At 36.7% G+C, this 20,604-nt stretch overlaps 1 protein-coding gene across 2 annotated transcripts in view; it reads left to right on the forward strand.

The window, feature by feature from the left end:
* The window catches only part of LOC113511910 (uncharacterized), an 85,427-nt gene that overhangs the window by 40,667 nt on the left and 24,156 nt on the right, over positions 1–20,604 (forward strand). For both annotated transcript variants that reach the window (XM_052894495.1, XM_052894494.1), the window contains exons 7-26: positions 123–232; positions 2,085–2,182; positions 2,978–3,229; positions 3,601–3,722; positions 5,287–5,409; positions 9,996–10,162; positions 11,211–11,339; positions 11,784–11,940; positions 12,917–13,094; positions 13,377–13,481; positions 13,996–14,259; positions 14,584–14,671; positions 14,829–14,948; positions 15,499–15,626; positions 16,445–16,569; positions 17,307–17,451; positions 18,174–18,382; positions 18,621–18,766; positions 19,050–19,159; positions 19,930–20,063. In XM_052894495.1, the coding sequence (XP_052750455.1) occupies positions 123–232; positions 2,085–2,182; positions 2,978–3,229; positions 3,601–3,722; positions 5,287–5,409; positions 9,996–10,162; positions 11,211–11,339; positions 11,784–11,940; positions 12,917–13,094; positions 13,377–13,481; positions 13,996–14,259; positions 14,584–14,671; positions 14,829–14,948; positions 15,499–15,626; positions 16,445–16,569; positions 17,307–17,451; positions 18,174–18,382; positions 18,621–18,766; positions 19,050–19,159; positions 19,930–20,063 (2,910 nt within the window). The remainder of the gene's footprint in view (positions 1–122; positions 233–2,084; positions 2,183–2,977; positions 3,230–3,600; positions 3,723–5,286; positions 5,410–9,995; positions 10,163–11,210; positions 11,340–11,783; positions 11,941–12,916; positions 13,095–13,376; positions 13,482–13,995; positions 14,260–14,583; positions 14,672–14,828; positions 14,949–15,498; positions 15,627–16,444; positions 16,570–17,306; positions 17,452–18,173; positions 18,383–18,620; positions 18,767–19,049; positions 19,160–19,929; positions 20,064–20,604) is intronic.

Genomic DNA, 20,604 nt, shown 5'->3' on the forward strand with positions numbered 1-20,604 from the left:
CCGCATTTTGTTGTTATTATTATTTCAATGATAAATGCGACAACAGAAAGGGAAGAGGTGGCCAATTTTATGCCGAAACAACACGGAAATTATACATTACGTTATAATATTTCTGCTGGCAGGAATACTTCAAGGACCTAAGCAATCCGGCGTTCACCACTTACCTGGCGTTGGTCCACACCAGATTCTCTACCAACACTTTCCCCAGCTGGGAAAGAGCACATCCATTGAGGTAAATCTATTTTTAACTGATAAAGATACCATGGATTTTTAATGAACGAAGTATGAAAGAATAATGAAACTGCAAAATGAAATTAGGCTCCTTTTAATATGGCAACATTACATTTTATAGAGATAATAAATTATATGCATAATAGCTAGTATGTATAATAAAACGTTGTTTAATTCGTTCAAGTCCAAAGTATTTGTTTTTAATTTTAATACATATATTATTTCTTTATTGTTTTTTTTAATCAATTTATGTTACGTCTGTAATTGCATTGCATACAATATAAAAAAATTTAAATACCTACTTGTATAATAGGTGCAAATTGAGTAATAAGGTAGAACGAGCTTGATTGACGCCATTCTTTATATTGTTAACTTCTGAATAGTCTATTGACTGAATGTTCAATTACGTCAATGATCTGGAGAGTTCTTACGATACATTGACCTCACGTTCGGACATATTTTAACACGCATATTTTTATACACTACATTTCTTGATTAGATTACATACTTGCATTTTCTGATCAGATAAAGGTTGCTTGTTACCTCATGTCAGCTATTAAACGATTTGGATTTTTTTTACCTAAAAGGATATACTTACAGATTGGTTTCATAGAAATTTTATCAAAATCGAGCCAGTATTTTAGTTTTGTAATCAAAATAACTGATTTTATCGCAACTAAAATCATGTTTTTTTTTTTTATGGGACACTACCTTTAATTATAAAAGAGCTGTTATAAGTTCGATGGTCATCGCACGAGGAATTCTATAGGCATCAATCAATGTATTATGTGACTTTCCCGGTACTGTTCATGTCTATAGGCATTCGTTTACTACTTCCAGTCAGGTAAACTGGCAGTTATGGATGAATAAAAATTCTTTATTGTTCCCTTTAAAGAATGACACAGATTATAAATATTAACAATATGTACATAAACAAAAGGAATTATTTATTTATTTTTTATATCCACTAGATGAGCTTTACAGTCTTCCAATACGCTCGAACAAGAAAGCATCAGTACAATAACATATATAAAAAAGGAATAATACACATGAATAAATGGAATAATATAAAAAGAAGATTAAATTATTATAATTAGTAATAAATATATAATTCACCAGAGGCAGACTTTGTACAAAAGTAGATTGCTTGGGTACCTCTGTCCCATTCGTGTTTCAACCGTGAAGCAGTTGTGTTTGCATGGCTGTGTTTCGGTTTGAAGGGTGGGATATGGCGTAAATTTACAGGGTACAGAGGAATAACACCTGAGTCCTCAGGAATGGCAACGCATGGGGAGTATCATGGGCGAAACAGTATACTCTGTTATGTCCATGGTACTGCTCATGTCTATAGGCGACGGTTACCACTTTCCATCAGGTGGGCCGTCAGCTTGCTTGCCATTCTAAGTTGTGTAAAAAAAAATTATGTTGCTGGGGTTTCGTCGAATGTAAAACAAGGTGTTTGTGTGCAGAAATTTAGAAATTAAATTTATTTATGTATATTATTTCTTTTTTATATATGTTATTGTACTGATACTGATGATTTCCTGGGTGAGCGTATTGGAAGACTGTAAAGCTCATCCAGTAGATGTAATGTAATAAATAAATAAATTATTTATTTATTTATTTATTTATTCTTTATTGCACAATAAAATTTTGTACAAATGGCGAGCTTAATGCCATATGGCATTCTCTACCAGCTAACCATTGGGTAAAAACAGAAAGCGTATGAAGGGCGGATGTGGTGGAAAATATGTGACAATTATAGTAACACATTAAGGCAATACACAATATAAATATATAATTATGTTATATTATTATTAAATTAAGTTGTATATATTATTTTTGTTTTACAGAGTGCTTGCCCACAATGGCGAAATAAATACGTTACGAGGTAACGTTAACCTGATGAAGGCTCGCGAGGGAGTTATGAAGAGCGAACTCTTTGGTGATGGTATGTCACATATTGTTTTAATAATCAACAGTAGTTGTTTAGACGTGTTAAGTGATTCAGGACCAATTAGCAGTAAATGGGGAGCAGGGAAAGTTAACAGGTGGACAATTAATAATTGAAATGTTGATGGTATCTGGATATAACAATATTATGGGAGTGAACCGTGATGTGAACGGTTACGTAGATATTTGCATATTTTTTATCGACTGATCTACAGATGTGGACATTTGCCTTATATTTTATTTCTGAATTCCATTAAAAAATTATTACTGATTAATAGGTAATTTATTTTTCATTTTTTTTTTATACCACTGAGGTGGCAAACAAGCATACGGCCCACCCGATGAAACCTCTTTACCCCCTTTTGAAAAACCCCATACTTCGAGTATTAGCTTTTAGACGTAACTTTTTTCGCGTTTTATAACTTGTGATTTATAAAAAAAAAAAAAAAATTAACGCGTTCGTTTAGCTAAAATATGATAATTAACCCGAGGCATCACGACGATTTGACCATTAAAGGCAATAATGGAATTCTCACCCTACCTGCTCTACCAAAATTTGCTGGTACATACCGGTGAATGATGAGGTGAGGATGAAAGCAAGTGACAATGGGTTAAATACCCATCGTGACGTATACACCAAGAATTGACCATGGTGGTTTCCAGGAGGTACCATGTGGACGTCGATTTGACAGAGAGTTTTGCCATAACTGGAGGAAGATGTAACCTGGTCTATGGTGACCACGTTTATTCAAGTCTCTTACCATCTTTTACATATCTATTAATTCATTTATAGATCTCAAAAAACTGTACCCGGTTGTGGAGCCTAATCTATCCGACTCCGGGTCGGCCGACTGCGTGCTCGAGTTCCTGCTGCACTGCGGCCAACGATCGCTGCCAGAAGCTGTGATGACGATGGTGCCAGAAGCTTGGCAGAACGACGCGACCATGCCGAAAGAGAAGCGCGACTACTACCAGTGGGCCTCCTCCGCTATGGAGCCCTGGGATGGGCCTGCTTTGGTTTCCTTTACCGATGGACGGTACATTGGTAAGTTACTTTTAACTTCTATAAATAATATGGTAGGTAGAAGGGCTAGCGTATTCTATGCCGGGACCACACGGGATTTTTTTATTTATAATTTTATATAATCTTATTATTATGTGATGAGGCACTTTCTTCAACCATTCTTTGGAATCAACTTCCAGCAGCAGTATTTCCGAACCGATACGACAACATAACCTTCAAGAAAAGAGTATATTCCTTTTTAAAAGGCCGACAGCACACCTGCAATGCCGCTGGTGTTGTGGGTGATCATGGGCGGCGGTAGTCACTTACCATCAGGTGAGCCGCATGCTCGTTTGTCCCCTATGTTGTTAAAAGAAAAATGTGAATACTAAACATTTTATTCATAATTTCAGGTGCCATCTTGGACAGAAACGGTTTGCGGCCATCACGCTTCTACGTGACAAGCGAGAATATTCTGGTGATGGCGTCAGAAGTCGGCGTGTATGATGTCAATCCGGAGAAGGTTATACTGAAGGTCAGTTAACTAGTGATGTAAAGCATTTTTCTCAGTGGGACAAGCGGAGGTCATTGAACGCACCACTTTCCTTTACATAAGACCCTTGCATCAGTTACATTTTCGCCAATACGGAATATTTTTATGGATGATAATGGAATGGTAACCTGCCTGGCCTTATCAGTATACACTGACGAGGCACCAGTGATAAATGATGGGTGAAGATGAAAGCAGGTCAGTTAGTCCATTGTGAAGACTTTCACAAAAATTAACCACTATGGGTTCCAGGGGGAACTAAGTGGATGTCGACCTGATAAGGTATATTGCTAGCAATGGGGCTATCAGGCCATTCCTATCGTATACTGATACCGCACGCGGGGTTACCATTCCATTATCACTCATTAAAAAAAAACAAGAACGATATTGCCTAAATTTCGATCTTTCGAAAATGTATTAATCTTAAGTATGTTGGTAGTCATGATTGTTCTTGAATTGTTTGTACGAGAAAAAACTAGCGTAAAATAAACCCTTGAAAATGTTCTAAACGTACTAATTCGGTCAGGTATATAGATAAATCTTTTAACAAACTTTTCATATAGATAAATTTATTATAATACCTTTTTGTGTGGTACGAGGTCTGTCCGGAAAGTTCGTATAAAAGTGTTCTGGAATGCGAGAAAGAGGAGTGGGGAGGCCAGGTAAGCGCAGGACCCCTTCCTTATGTCCCTAACAATGCTTCAGTTCTGGTCTGAACTGGCTTGTCACGCCATCTGTGAAGTTACCTCTTAACGAAACCCCGTCGGCATGGAGCCCGCTTCCGTTGAAGAGCAGCGCGTCGTAATCAAGTTTCTCTCGAAACTCGGCAAGAATGGCCGTGAAATTTTTGCCGATCTCAGAACAGTTTATGGGGATGATGCTGTGAAGGAACCAACCGTCCACAAGTGGCTAAAAAGATTCAGAGAGGGCCGAGAAAGAGTTCGATGTTCGGGGGATTGTCCATCAAAAATTCGTCCCTCCAGGCCAGACAGTTGATGGAAAATTCTACGTCGATGTGCTCAGACGCCTCAAAGCTCGTGTGGCACGAGTTCGTCCAGAATTGGCGCGAGAGGGGCGTTGGATTTTTCACCACGACAATGCCCCTGCCCACACCTCTCTTGTTGTCCGTGAGTTTTTGAGTAAAAATTCCATTACGGTGACCGAACACCCCCCCTATTCGCCGGATTTGGCCCCGTGTGACTTCTTCTTGTTCCCAAAAACCAAATTGGTACTTCGGGGGCGGCATTTGGGGGACATAAATGAGATAAAAAAAGCTACGACGGGGCAGCTGAGAAACCTACAACCAGAGGACTTTCAAGGAGCCTTCTCACAGTGGAAACGGCGTTGGCACAAGTGCATTATGTCACAGGGGGAGTACTTTGAAGGGGATAAAATTGATTTACCTGAATAATTGTAAAATAAAATTTTTAAAAAACTTTTATACGTACTTTCCGGACAAACCTCGTAGTACAAGATTTATTCAAATTTTGTTTTTAAATAATAGAAATTAATATCAATATGTGTCAATTTTATTGTCTAATGTCATCAGAGCCGCCTGAAGCCTGGCCGCATGTTGCTGGTAGACACAGAAGATAAGAGGATCATACAAGATGTGGAGCTGAAATTGCATATTGCACGCAGCCGCCCGCACTCGGAGTGGCTCAAGGAACAGGTGAATACTTATATATTATACTAGCTGTATCCCGTGGCTCCGCCCGCGTGAATCAGTACCTAAAATATCCTATATGCTAAATTAGTATATAACCTACCTGTGTACCAAATTTCATTCCAATTTATTCAATACTTTTTCCGTGATAGAGTAACAATATCTAACTATCCATCCATTGTTACAAACTTTCGCGTTTATTATATGATTAAGAGAATTTATTATTTTAACCGACTTCTTAAAAGGAGGAGATTGTTAACTTACATGAATTTAAAAAATAGTTTAATTTTAACAACAAATATACAATGAAAATAAAAAATTAAATAAAATAATAATAATAAAAAGAGAAAATATCTCGACCTGGCTCACGAGGTGATCGAAAATTGGGGGGTGACATCCACCGAAATCATTCCAATCGTTATGTCGGTGAACGGTCTTATCCCAATCAGTCTGGAACAACATCTCAGACGATTGGGATTCCGAGGCGGCTCACTCCCGGGAAAGATGCAGAAAGCGGAGCTCTTAGATTCTGCCCGTATTGTACGCCGGTTTCTATCTCTGGGGCCCTGAACCCCGGTCGACTGTGCTTCTGCCGGGGGTTAGTTTGCTATCTCCTCTCCTTAACAGGGGAGATGTGAATATTCTAAAAAAATATTTATAGTAACAGATTTTTAATAACTTACTACTACTAGAGATATGTCATATTTAGAAATAATAAATTATCACTTTCTGAAAGAATTTAGTTAAAACAAAATTGCTCATAATTTACATTAGAAATAGTATTTTTGAAGGGAACATAATATATTATTATAATTGCATGTGACACTTTTTTTTATTTATTTATTTAGGGAACACCAACAGCATATTGTATTATAACATATAGGTATAACAAACATTAAATATAATACAATATTAATGCACATGCCTATTATAAGTATTCACAGCATTCACTTTAACATAATTATACAGTGTAAGAAAATTAAGTAAATAACAAAAATAAACACGTAATCTAAGTTGTGAGCAATATCAGAAAATAAGATTATGAGTGAATTAAATTAAAAAAAAAATATTTAAAAAAATATTTATTATGACAATTAGAGTTAATTTTCATAAGATTGTTGTACAGAGTGCTTCAGCAATTTATTCCTGTAGGAATTCGAATTATCGTACACTATATCAATTTCAGGTAATTTGGCATTAATTTCATTGTACTTACATGTATTAGAATATTGATATAATTATAATACGTCAGAATAAAGCACTGTGCTTAATTCCTGTCACTGATTGTATATTGGCAAAGATACCTAATAATACATTCAATAATTAAAAAAAAAATTGTTATTCCTGATTTTATTAATGTTGAAAGTTGCATCATTGCAATAAATACTAGACTGGTAATAACAAATCGACTATATGCTTATAATAAAGTAATATCTAGTAATAATTGATTGATGCTAGTACTAAATCTAATATGTAAAGTATCTTATTGAAGTATGCATTAAATCAATCAAATGAAAATAATACGATGCCCTATTACATGTATTAAAAAAAAGTTTCATTAATAATATTTTGTGCATGTTCAAATTAATATTTTTTATTGTAATTAATTAAGAATTTGATGATTTTCTTAGACTTTAACTGTCCGAAGTTATATAATTTCACTAGCTTTTGTCCGCTGCTTCGTACGTATGGATTTCAGAAGTAGGAAAACTAATGACCACTTTTAGATGGCATTTCAAGATGTATTACACCAGTAGGTTTACTTTTGAATCTAATATCAATCCAATTTAATGTCAATGACAATTTTATACTGCACCCATGAAGCAAATAAGAATAAGGTTATAATTGGGATCGGTTTACAATAGTTTACATTGGCAAGTTATACTAATATGCATCTATAAGAACAATATGGAATAATTATGTCGCTAGTGTTGCAATTCGAGAGTACGAAACGTCCCAATTTCATTATCGATTTATTGGAATTTATCTCAAGAGTAACCTAATACATATTAAGTTAGAGTTAGTTTTCAGAGACACAACTGTCAAAAGAACAATCAATTTGGCGCAGTAGTTTTTGCGTGAAGCCACAACAATCATACATACAGACAGGCAGACGAAATTTCGAAAAAATATTATTTTGGTTATAAATATTATATATTTGGACCCGTATTTTTTTTTTTAAATATCTTCCATGTATGGGATCGATCGATCGAAATATTATTCAGTAGAGTCATGATAAAAGTGACGATTTAAATGAGCTTTTATTTCAAACCTCTTAGAGTATAATTTGGAATTTTGAAGATAAATTGATTTGTAGTGAAATGATCTAACATTCACTCTCTCTTTCTATGCTTCATGTGGTCTGCTGTTGGGATAACATAAAACATTTTGTCAGATGGTGAGTGCAAACGTTAGGGGCATGTGAGTGACTACAAAATTGCTGGAATGTTCGACAAAATTTTGCTTTTATATTTCTATATAATTTGGCTTTTATTAATAGATATATTTATTAGTTGACTGAATTCGTAGCAGCTTTTACCGCTTGTACAGTTCACTCGCATTTGAGTACTCGGCAATTTCTGTCAAAGTTATTATGAAGAGAGATTTGACGTTGTATTGACGGATTTTTGCTCAAATTAGAGAAACACACTGTTTAGTAGGCATGGGTAATATAGATACTGATCCGATATCTATATATTGGGTTCTAGATACAGATGGCGGAAAAAGGTTATCACAATCGCCAATATCGGTCGGATATCTATTTTTGAATATGTTAAACGTCTGTTATCCAATTTTTTTTTTGATAGCATACATTTGACATATTCATTATTGGAGCAGTACATAGGTATAGTAACGAAAATATATAGATATTGCTATATATTACCCATCCCTACTCAGTATAGTAGTGCACTATGTTTAGTATAGAAAAGTAATGCTTATTTGTTTTTTTTTTTTTTACTAAGAGGCTATTGTTATTTTGTGTAATAACTCGAATGAACTTTAAAAATATCCGTTTAATTTGATTTATATTGGTTTTATGTTTCACGTGTAACCAGAGACAAAATTTTAAGTGGGCTTTAAAAAACTAAAAAAGAAAACCGTAACTAGTATATATTTTCTGTGAAATAAATCATAGAATACGTGCTTTTACCCGTGACTTGGTTCGCGTGATCGGGATAACAAGTAGCTAATCCTCTGTCCCATATAAATAGGTGTATGTTTACTAAATTTCATAGTAATTTGTTAAGAGCTGTTAAGGCGCTATAAGGTAACAAACAAACTCACTTTTATATTTATCATAGTAATAATGACTAGTTGTAAGCCTTCGTAAGTTTTTAAAGTATTTTCTATATGAGATATTGACTTAAAGTTTTTTTTTTATTATTATTATTATTATACTACATTTATTTAATTATTTTACCAGAGGGAGACTTTGTACAAAAGTCGTTTGCTAAGGCACCTCTGACACATTCGTGTTTCTACCGTAAAGCAGTTGTGTTTGCATGGCTGTGTTTCGGTTTGAAGGGTGGGATATGGCGTGAATTTACAGGGTACAGAAGAATAACACCTGAGTCCTCAGGAATGGCAACGCATGGGGGGTATCATCGGCGAAATAGTATACTCTGTTATGTCCATGGTGCTGCTCATGTTTATAGGCGACGGTTACCACTTTCCATCAGGTGGGCCGTCAGCTTGTTTGCCATTCTAAGTAGCATAAAAAAGATCTATTTCACATAGCATGAGGTATTATAGAGTATTATCAATTTTAATATCGCGTGTACCAGTTGGATATCTGTACTGTATTTCGATTGGGTTCTACATTTCGATACTATATATAATGGATCAGCGATATTATATCCGTTATTGGACAAATATATATTGGTATTGTAATATATAGATATTGTAATATATCGATATTGCAATATATAGATATTATACTCTTTACTCTTTGGAAATTACTCTTAAATTTACTCTCTTCTTTTTAATCACTAAAAGCAATTTATTAAATGCAGAGCTAACAAATTATTTGTCTATTTTCTTTAGGGAGACATGAATATGAAAGCACATCTTTATTTCAATCATTTATTACGCACTGCTAATCATCTCCCATAGACAAAACATTTGAGATCCTTGTTTCACAATCAATCACTAGATAGTCACTGATTGTCTATGATCTTTCTACTCTGCACTACTTCTCTTATGGAGTCGCTACTTGTGTACCTCTTTTTTCTACGGTACCCATGCTCTGTGAAAAAGAAAAAGACTATAGAATATTTATCTGTAACATCGTGCACTTTGTCTAATTCCTTTAGACAAAGTGTCATACGCATCTATTTGTAAATACGTTTATGCTAGCTTATACAAGAGATGGAACGAGACGGCAACATCTTGTGTCTTGCTAGTTCTTAAACAGGTTAGCTTAAATGGATAGTCAGCCCATATATATACGTCATAGTTTACGCCTGCGTAAGATAAAACGACACAGCAACGTTCGAAGTCTTGTTCTGTCTTGTGTAGTAACGAAAACGTATCTATCGATGGATTCATTTGCCACATATCTAAGGCATTAAAATATCAACACTATTGCGCAGATAACTATGGAAGATATTCATAAATCGGTATCGGAGTCAAACAGCGCGGCGGTGGAGAATAGCAGCGCACAAAGCGCCATCTCGGGGCTGTCCGACAAACGGCTCGCTCTCTTCGGATACACAATCGAGTCCATCAACATGCTATTGCTGCCGATGATACAGGACAAGTTAGTATTCCTTATTGTTAGTTCTTTTTCAAATGATACACCTAACGTGATCCTGTTAATATACCCTATCAGGTCGACCTCCACGCAGTTCCCCCTGAAAACCATAGTGGTTAATTCTTGTCCAATTGATCACCATGGGCCAACTGACTTGCCTTCATCCTCACCTATCATCCTTCACTGATGCCCCTCCAGCGTGTACCGATAGCGCAGGCAGGGTTACCATTTCAGGAAAGAGAAGAATTCATGCGCCAGTTTAACTTAAATAAATTTTATGTTGGTCTTATGCAATCTGTGTTAGCTGAACTTAAACCAGAAATTTTTTAACATCTCTGTAAATTATTGATGCCCATTAATTCTTCTCTCTCCGCGTCTAGGGAAAGTAGATAAAGTTTTGTTTGAGAAATCAGTTCAGGGTACGATAAGGCTGATATACCTGAAGAAGATAAAAGCCCTTAGAATAATAATAAAAAAAAATCTTCACCCATAAAAAAAACGTGATCCTGTTAAGAGCGTTTATATTTAAGCTTAGGCATGGATAATACAAATACCGATCCGATATCAATTGAGTTCTTCTGGATATTGGTGAGGAGAAAATGTCCTAACCCATTTGAGTATCGTCTATATCGGTCAGATATCTATTTTCGAATGTGTTAAAAATCTCTTGTCCAATATTATTTTTTTCATAACTGACTTTTAACATATTCGTTATTGGACCAGTATATAGATATTGTATCTAAAATATATATAGATATTTTCATATATACTACTTTAGCTTAAGTATGGCAACGTCGCAATTATCTGTCAATTTTCAAAAACAGTTGAACTTTTTACAATGTTTCAGATCGATTAGCGTTTTAGTTCACTGAAGGGAACTTTTTTTTTAATAATTAGCCAGAAATAGTAAAAATTGTTTTTTGAAAATTTACAAATCATTGCGACGTTGTCACACTTCAGTAAACCAAAGTTATGAACGCTGTTAATCGTAACAAGTAAAATACGTGTTATTTCCAAGACTGAAATGTTCATTTTTCAATTATGTTCTTTACAGAAAAGAAGCATTAGGCAGCATGGGTAACGATGCCCCGCTCGCGTGCCTCTCGCAGTTCCAACCACTGCCATATGAATATTTCAAGCAGTTGTTCGCTCAAGTTACCAATCCTCCGATCGATCCATTCAGGTATTTCAACTTTTTTATTGGAAAAATAAATTAGTTACTGTTTGAATTTTTCAACCATTATGAGTTTATCCATAAAAGAAAGAAATATTAATTTCAGGAAACTTAAATTTTAGCATTTGTGAAAAGTCATTTTTTATAATTCTTTTTCTTTTTTTTTTTTCCTTATTCGGAATACAATTTCAGCAACGAAAAACCAAGAAATTCAGCTGTTACTTTTCTAAACTAAAAAAGAATAAACTTTTGTTATAAAAAAAATATTATATATATTCTTATAACTGCAAGCTATAAAACCTATCAAGTAAATTTCTCATCTAATCGGAAAATCTTATACATTTATCAATTTTGGAAGGTAAATTAGAAATGGAAAATGTATTTTACAAAAAAAATTATGACGTACAACTACTTGAATAGAATGTATTACTTGATTTATGACGGTGGACGCAGGGAGAAGATAGTGATGTCGCTGCTGTGCCCGATCGGCCCCACCGCCAATATCTTGGAGCCCAGCGCCGCCTTCGTGCACCGTCTGTTCCTGCAGCAGCCGGTCCTCACGCTGCCGGACCTCGCCGCGCTCATACGCACCCGCCACCGCGGCTGGACGGTAACTACTGCTTTATCAAAATAATAAACCATTATTTTTTTCCTATTTGTCGTATAATCACATAGAATGGGTCACCCCTTCCTTTCCCGTGGATGTTGTAAGAGGCGACTAAGGAAATTTAATGGTCGAAGATGGATGACAGCGTCTCTCTTAAAACATCACTAAAAGTCTAACTGCGATTGCCAACTCGCTTGTCAAACGTGACAACTATTGCTACCGCTCCGATATCTATATATTACGTTCTTTTGGATATTGATGGCGGAAAAAGGTCATTATCCACTCCGATATCGCCTGTACCGGTCTAATATCTATATTAATTTCGATCGGCTTCTTCATTCCGACGTTAAATATTGAATAACAGATATATTCATTGTAGTGCCAGTATATAGATATTGTAACTAAAATATATAGGTATTGCGATATATTACCTATCCCTATTGTACATACTTTACTAATGAATAACTGAATATGTTGACTGAAAAACGATTCTAGTATGAGCCCCTCATACATGACGCTGGCAAGTTGGTATTTGTATTAAAAAAATATAGATATATTATAATTTGCATACTTTCTACAAGTTGAATATGGATCTGTTTACTTATCCAATAAGAATTTTGTTATCACTATCTAGGCTGCTCGTGCTGTCCGGCCGCGCCGCGGCCCCCGCGCCGCGTGCCCGTCAGCTCTGCTGCGTGCTGTCTATCCAATTTAAGAGCTGCGCTCTTGTCAGTGGAGCTCTTGCCACTCACTACGATTTTCAGCGAGTCTCTTCATCTCTTGATACGACACGACACCAACTTTTTCTTTGATCCGCCTGATGTAACTATGCCTTAGTCTCCCTCTTCCTCTCCTTATCACCTATTTAAAGCAAATAAAATGTATTATTATAGACGTTAAAATAATGGCCGATTGCTTTTGAAGAAAAAATTGTGAATAATTTTTGTATATATTTTTTAAATCGCCACGTCGTCCCCAGACCAAAGTATTGGACTGCACGTTCGACTACACGGACGGGCCGGGAGGGCTGGAGCCGGCACTGACGCGGATCGCGGGCGAGGCGTACAGCGCGGCGGCGGCCGGCTGCCAGCTGCTCGTGCTGTCCGACCGCGCCGCCGGCCCGCGCCGCGTGCCCGTCAGCTCGCTGCTCGCGCTAGGTACTGTACACTACACTACACTGTACACTGTACACTGTACACTGTAGCGAGGCTCCGACCGTCTCTACATTTCACTGCCCTATGGTCACTAATTACTGTAACAAGTACCTACCCTACTAGGAGCTCAAGATAACCCTTTTATCATTGTCATTATCACCAAATAAGATTTGTTTTTAATTTATAATATAATTTTTTTTATTATCTATAAAATTGTTGATGTTTCTCTATCATGACTGTTGTATAACAATGTCAAATTATAATATACAAATTTTCTGTACACAGGTGCTGTACATCATCACCTGATCGAAACGCGACAGCGCATGAAGGTGGGCATCATTGTGGAGACTGCTGAAGCACGGGAAGTTCATCACATGTGTGTCTTGCTTGGTAAGTCATCAGGTTGTACAATTTTTAGTTCTATAATCGATTGAAGGACCAGTACCGTAGAGTACTGCAAGACTCATAAGTGTAGACAGAATAAAATATTAATGCTATCAAACGCAAAATGAGGGAAGAATTATTCTTGAGTGGCGATGCCTTGCGGACAAATGCAGTGTAGGACGCACTAGATGAAATGACGACCTCAAATTCATTGCAGAAATTCCACAGACTTTCTGCATGGCTCAGAACCGTTTATTATAGCAGCCCATAGGCTTTCAGCAGTGGACAGATAATAACTGATTTAACGATGATGATCAAACGGCATTTTTCACGTGTCATCCCCAGAATATCCTATAAGATGACTAAGAGAATAACACAGTATTCTTGCATTTGTAACAAATGGGACCTTATAATGTGAAACCATTAGGTCAGCGTACAATTTCCTTTTCATACCGGAAGATTACTAATAGACAGGAATGTATAATGATTGTACCTATTACGTCCTCCTTCCACTGTGCAGGGTACGGCGCGGACGCGATCTGTCCGTATCTAGCGTTCGAGCTCGCGTTCGCACTCCGCAACGACAACCTGATCGACCCGTCGCTCACCAACGAGGACATCTACCGGGCATACCAGAAGGCGATAGAGACGGGCCTGGCCAAGGTCATGGCCAAGATGGGCATCAGCACTCTGCAGTCGTACAAGAGCGCGCAAATCTTCGAGGCGGTTGGCCTGAATGAGGATGTCATTGATAAGTGCTTTAAAGGCACCCAATCGAGAATCGGTGAGATTTTGTTTTTTTTTTTTTTATTTGACTGTTATGGATGTTAATTACTCATGTAGAACTGTTTTTTTTTTTATTTTGTTTGTTACGCGATACTTTTATGAATTTTAAACAACTGATGATTTTTTTTTTTAATTTAGAAGGTATTGCATTACCCTATTTTATATAATTTTATAAATTTAAAGAATGTCACATGCAAATAACATAGTACAAGCTCTGCTTAATTTGGAACTAGATGGCGTTGTGTAATATTTTTTGATGGTCTTGAAAAAAAAAAGAAATGTGTATTGTACTTTTTTTAAATAATTTGTTTTGTGTAACCAGGTGGCGTTAACTTTGAAATCTTGTCGAAGGAAATATTCGACAGACAATCTCTGACGTACGGAAACAATAACGACACTCTTGTCTTGAGGTAATTTGAAACAATTATAAATATTAAAATATAATATAAATAATACAGTATATAATTAAAATAATACAGTTTAAAATATTTATTCTGTAGGATTATGTATTTTTTTTATATTGTTCTCTTGAATGTTATCTAAAATTGTAAATGATTGTACTAACAGAAACCCGGGACATTACCACTGGCGCGCCGGCGGCGAGAAGCACATCAACGACCCGCTGTCCATCGCCAACCTACAGGAGGCCGCCGTCGGCAACTCCAACTATGCCTACGATAAGTTCAGGTGATTTGCATTGATTTTTGAAATAATTATGATTTGTAAATTCTTTTTTTTTTTCGAATTTTATTTAGCTATCATCATTTTTATTGTAACGTTTTTGGAATTTTGTCTTTTATAAATTGAGTATTATTTTACGTAAGTATATATCACTGATTAGTTGATTAGAATAGTTTTGTTTAATTCCTCTAACTTTAGTATGCGTGCGAATACCAATACTCGAAGATTGATTACTATTATTATTACCAGAAGTTCTACAACCTTCCTTGATACTTGTTTCACCTCTAAACGAGGCATCCTCAGGCAAATTGACATATTGAATGGCGGCCGGAGATTGATGGCCTAATGCAAAATATGCGTGGACGAAATGGCGGCCGGAGACTAATGGCTAAAATGGGAGAACTTCTGGTAATAAAATTTGCACGAATGTGAAAAGGTCGGTCTATTCGCTAAGCATCACTTTACTTTTTTACGTTATTGGATATCTATATATATCTTTGATAAGAAGTTTCCGATCTTTATTTTACTTATTACTAATATTTGATATATTTTATAGGGAAAGTGCTCTAGAATCCATTCGGGCGTGTACACTGCGTGGTCAACTGGAATTGGTTAAATTGGACGAGCCGATACCTATCAGCGAAGTGGAGCCTGCATCAGAAATCGTCAAACGATTCGCCACAGGTATGTCAAGTAGTTAAAACGATTTATTAATATATGTTTTCTTTTCTTTGATGGCCATGATATAGCGCAAACTTTTCAATTCAACCAAGAAAAGGAATTGTGGTATTATTTGGGAAACATACCTATTACCTACCTACCCAAACATGCCAATGCAATCTATTATAGACTGATCCTAATTGTAGCTAATTCCTAACTGTTGTTACATGAGTGCAGTATTAAATTGTCATTAGCAATAGATTTGGATTGAGATCGATGTTGGATTCAAGAGTTATCCTACTGTTTGTTTGTTTGTTTATTGATTATTATTATAATTTTTTTTTATTAAATTGCTTTCTATTTGTATATATACGTATTATTTTCTTTTGTTTGTTTTGTTTTGATTTCTTTTGTTCTTGTTTTGTGCGCTACTGTGTGGGCCGCATGTTTCTTCGATTAAATTATTTCTTTCTTTCTTTCTTTCTATTCACGAAGCTAAGCTATTTTCTCGTCCCGAGTTATGTTTGTAGGATATATCCTGGCTCAAAGGACCAATAAATTTGTGAGGTTGTCTAAGCCTTTCCTGCCTCCTCTTTTTAGTTGATTCCACACAAAAGCAATAAAATTTATGTGTGTTTGTAGTTTGTACCCATCTTTATGTCAGATCCATTTAAGAGGATCTTTCTGCTCTTAAATGACCCGAGTGTTAAAGGCTTTTATCTTTACACAAAATCTTGCTACATACACACACACATACGCAGTATTTAAGTGATCTCTATCCGATCATGATAGGCTACTGGGTGATTTCATTTAAATTTAATTTAAACATTTATGGACGACAGGGGCTATGTCGTTCGGGTCGATATCGTTGGAGGCTCACACGTCGCTAGCGATCGCCATGAACCGCATCGGCGGCAAGTCAAATACCGGCGAAGGAGGCGAAAACGCGGACCGCTACCTCAATCAGGTGGGTTGAGATACGTTTTATTTACTCAAATAGTACGTGAGTATAGTAATAATAAACCGATCCATCGTCACTGACAGGACAGTTCTTGCGAACAAATCTGATATCGTGATGATGGATCGGGCACTGTCGAGGATGTTTTGGTGGATATCATCATACCGCATGACGAGAACCTCGTAAAAGTCGAAACCGAGAAAAAGAAAATATCTCGACTTGGCTCACGAGGTGACCGAAATCATTCCAATCATTTTGTCAGTGAACGGTCTTACCCCTATCAGTCTGAAACAACATCTCAGATGGTTGGAATTCAAAGGCAACTCTCTCCCGTGAAAGATGCAGAAATGAAATGAAATGAATTTATTTTGCTAGAATGCAGGTACTGTTAGATACTGCCCGCATTGTATGCCAGTTTCTCTCCCTAAGGCCCTGAACTCCGGCCGACTGTGCTTCTGCCGGGCGTTAGTTTGCTATCTCCTCTCCTTAACTTCGAGAAAATGTTTTTGCTTATCGGTTCTTTTACTGTAAAATACTTATACAATTTATAATACCGATACTTCACTTATCAAAATAACATACCGGTATTTACCGATTTTTAACCGACTTCGAAAAATTTGGTTTTTTATTGATTTTTTTATTATTATTAATTACCTCATAGCTCCGTCATTTATAAATAGTATTAAACACTGACAGTGTGCGTGACGTTTTAAACATCAAGACGTTAATATTTGCTTCTGTCGCAGGACCCCGACTACAACAAACGTTCAGCCATCAAGCAGGTGGCGTCGGGCCGGTTTGGCGTGACAGCCTCGTACCTGGCGCACGCTGATGACCTGCAGATCAAGATGGCGCAGGGGGCCAAGCCCGGAGAGGGCGGTGAGTTGCCGGGTAAGTTATTTATATATTTATATCCTTATTCGTAAAAACTAAAACCTTCTACTATACTTTAATTATTACACTGTTTTGTCACTTTCTTTCTTACCGGTCCACCTGATGGAAAGTGGTAACAGTCGCCTATAGACATGGACAGTACCATGGATATAACAGTATATACTATTTCGCCCATGTTACTCCCCATGCGTTGCTATTCCTGAGGACTTAAGTGTTATTCCACTGTAAATTCTGTTGAGTTTTGGGAATATTGTGCGTTTTTTAATTTTTGTCTTTCTTGGATATAAAGTATGAAATTATAAGTTTACTATAGCATCATAAAATGTATAATGATTAACATTGGTGTATTTTATATATTTTTGTACAATTTAAAATTAAGATTGTGTTTCATAAAAAACCTGACTTCGGTCATGGCAAAATGAGTTTTTTTTTTTTATTTACAAACTAAACTACTGAAACGAAATTTGAAAAAAAATCAATCTGAAAGTATATCCTTTTAGATAAGAAAAAAATCTTTCAAATCGGTTTACAACTGTCGGAGTTCTGAGGTAAAGAGAAAAATAATTAAAATAAGAATGTCCTTTCTTTGAAATTGGTTAACAATGGCAAATAAACTTACTGTTTACCTGATGGAAAATAAAAAAGCAATGTCCGCCCTATCTATTATGGTCGTGACGTGACGTGACGTGACGTGACGTGCCGTGTCGTCCCGTGCGCAGGGTACAAGGTGACGGAGGACATCGCGCGCACGCGGTGCTCGGTGGCTGGAGTGGGTCTGATCTCGCCGCCGCCGCATCACGACATTTACTCGATCGAGGATCTCGCCGAGCTGATTTATGATCTCAAGTGCGCCAATCCGCGCGCGCGCGTCTCCGTCAAGCTCGTCTCCGAGGTCGGCGTCGGCGTCGTCGCCTCCGGCGTCGCCAAGGTAAGTAAGGTCGCCGCCCGCTCACCGCCACGGTGTTTTTTTTTTCTTTAATGGCAATCGGTCTTTTTACGACCATTCCTGCCAGTGTAAAGTGTTTTAATTTTAGTTTCATTCCTCAGAATATTGCCAAATTGAACGTTTCCCGCCTTTTTCGATCACCATATTATACATTCAATGGTCACTATGTTAACTCCCTTTTTCCCCGTACCTTCTATACGTTATGTGATCGTGGTTGCAGGGCAAAGCGGAACATATCGTGATCTCGGGACACGATGGGGGTACTGGTGCCAGCTCGTGGACAGGAATCAAGTGCGCCGGCCTCCCGTGGGAGCTGGGCATCGCTGAGACCCACCAGGTCCTTGTGCTAAACGATCTTCGATCCAGGTCAGTACATATATTAATCTCACAGTTGCCATATGACATACTTCGTTCAGCTAAACTTTATATAGAAATAAAGAATTCAAAATATATCAGAATTTAACACATTTTGCATTATTTTATGAAACAATAAAAAAAAAAACTAATCTATTGAAATAAGAAAGATTTCCTGATTATGTTATTCTTTTTTTGAATAAAATTTTAAAGACCAGTATTAAAACCGAAAATTAAAACTAAAATACATATTAAGAATGTTTTTGACAATTTTTTTTATCTCTTTATTTTTTAGAGTGGTGGTCCAAGCGGACGGCCAGATAAGGACCGGTTTCGACGTGATGGTGGCCGCGTTGCTTGGCGCTGACGAGTTCGGCTTCAGTACAGCGCCACTTATTGCACTCGGTAATATTTGTTTTATGAATTTTGATCTTTTTTTACTATTATGAGATAGTTTTACTTGACTGATTTGGCATCAAAACATCCTGATGGTAAGTGGTTACCGTAGCCTATGAACACCTGCAATACCAGAAGTATTACGCACGCGTTGCCGACCGTGAAGAAACCTCTTTACCCACATTTTGAAGAACTCATCACCTTGGGATGAGTTCTTCAAAACGTCTGGGATCACCGACAATACTCATAGCTCGTCGTTGCACTGAGTCGAAGAGTTCAAGCTGGTATTTAGGTGCTCCCACCCATAAGTGACAGTAATACTCCATGTGGGACTGGATTTGCGATTTGTACAGAATTAATCGCTGATCCGGCGTGAAGTAATGCTTCACTCTATTGAGCACACCGAGTTTTTGGATGCCACCTTCGCCTTATCTTCGAGGTGGCCACGGAATTGTATATCACTAGAGATGTCGACACTAAGGATCCCAATGCTTCTATATGTATAAACATGTATTAGTGTAATCATCACTGTCATCATCATATCAGCCGTTATTTGACCACTACTGAATATAGGCCTTCCCCATAAGGGGAGTTTAGCCAGTAGTTGCCACGCTTGGCAGGCAGATTGGCGACCGCATTTAGTCTTTGGTAATATTTTAAAAGAAAAGCTACTGCCTATCCCTCAACTATTAAGTTCCCTTAGCCGCTTCTTATGACACTCACGGCTAAGGAAGGGCTGGCTCATTCTACTTAACCAATATAGTATTTTATTACTGCAGGTTGCACCATGATGCGCAAATGCCACCTGAACACGTGTCCGGTGGGCATCGCCACACAGGATCCAGTGCTGCGCAAGAAATTCGCCGGCAAGCCGGAGCATGTCGTCAATTACTTCTTCATGCTCGCTGAGGAGGTAATGATTATGCTTTTCCAAAACGCATTTAAAAAGATTCTTGTGTCGATTGTTTTTTTTTTGCATGCCGTCCATATCTTTGCCAACTTTTTTGTTTGGATTTGATATTCCTTCTTTAAAATGGGTAAATAAAATTCCATATATATTTTGTCACAATTTAAGACAATTTTTTTTTTCTATACTTCACTGGAATTCTAATGAGGGAAGTTTGTTTTTCAAAAGATTTATGAGAAAGTATGTACTGCAGTAACAACTTTCAGTAAAAAGAAGACATACATAAATTAACTGGATTAGTTCTTTCTTCGTTCTTTTCGTGTAACGTAAATGTAAATTCCGAATAAGAAAGATCGATATAATTTTAGAAAGAGATTTTTTTTTTAATTAATTTATTTTTTATTATATCACTTAAAGATTAATACAAAACTATATATTACGCTTATGATGTACAAAAGGCGGTATTATTGCAAAATTAATCTCTTCCATATAACCTTTGGGTAAAGGAAAAAAGAAAAAGGCGATAGCTATTTGACGTAATAAGCTA

This window comes from Galleria mellonella, unplaced genomic scaffold, assembly GCF_026898425.1.
Source record: "Galleria mellonella isolate WM207_F2 unplaced genomic scaffold, CSIRO_AGI_GalMel_v1 utg213, whole genome shotgun sequence".
Taxonomy (NCBI): domain Eukaryota; kingdom Metazoa; phylum Arthropoda; class Insecta; order Lepidoptera; family Pyralidae; genus Galleria; species Galleria mellonella.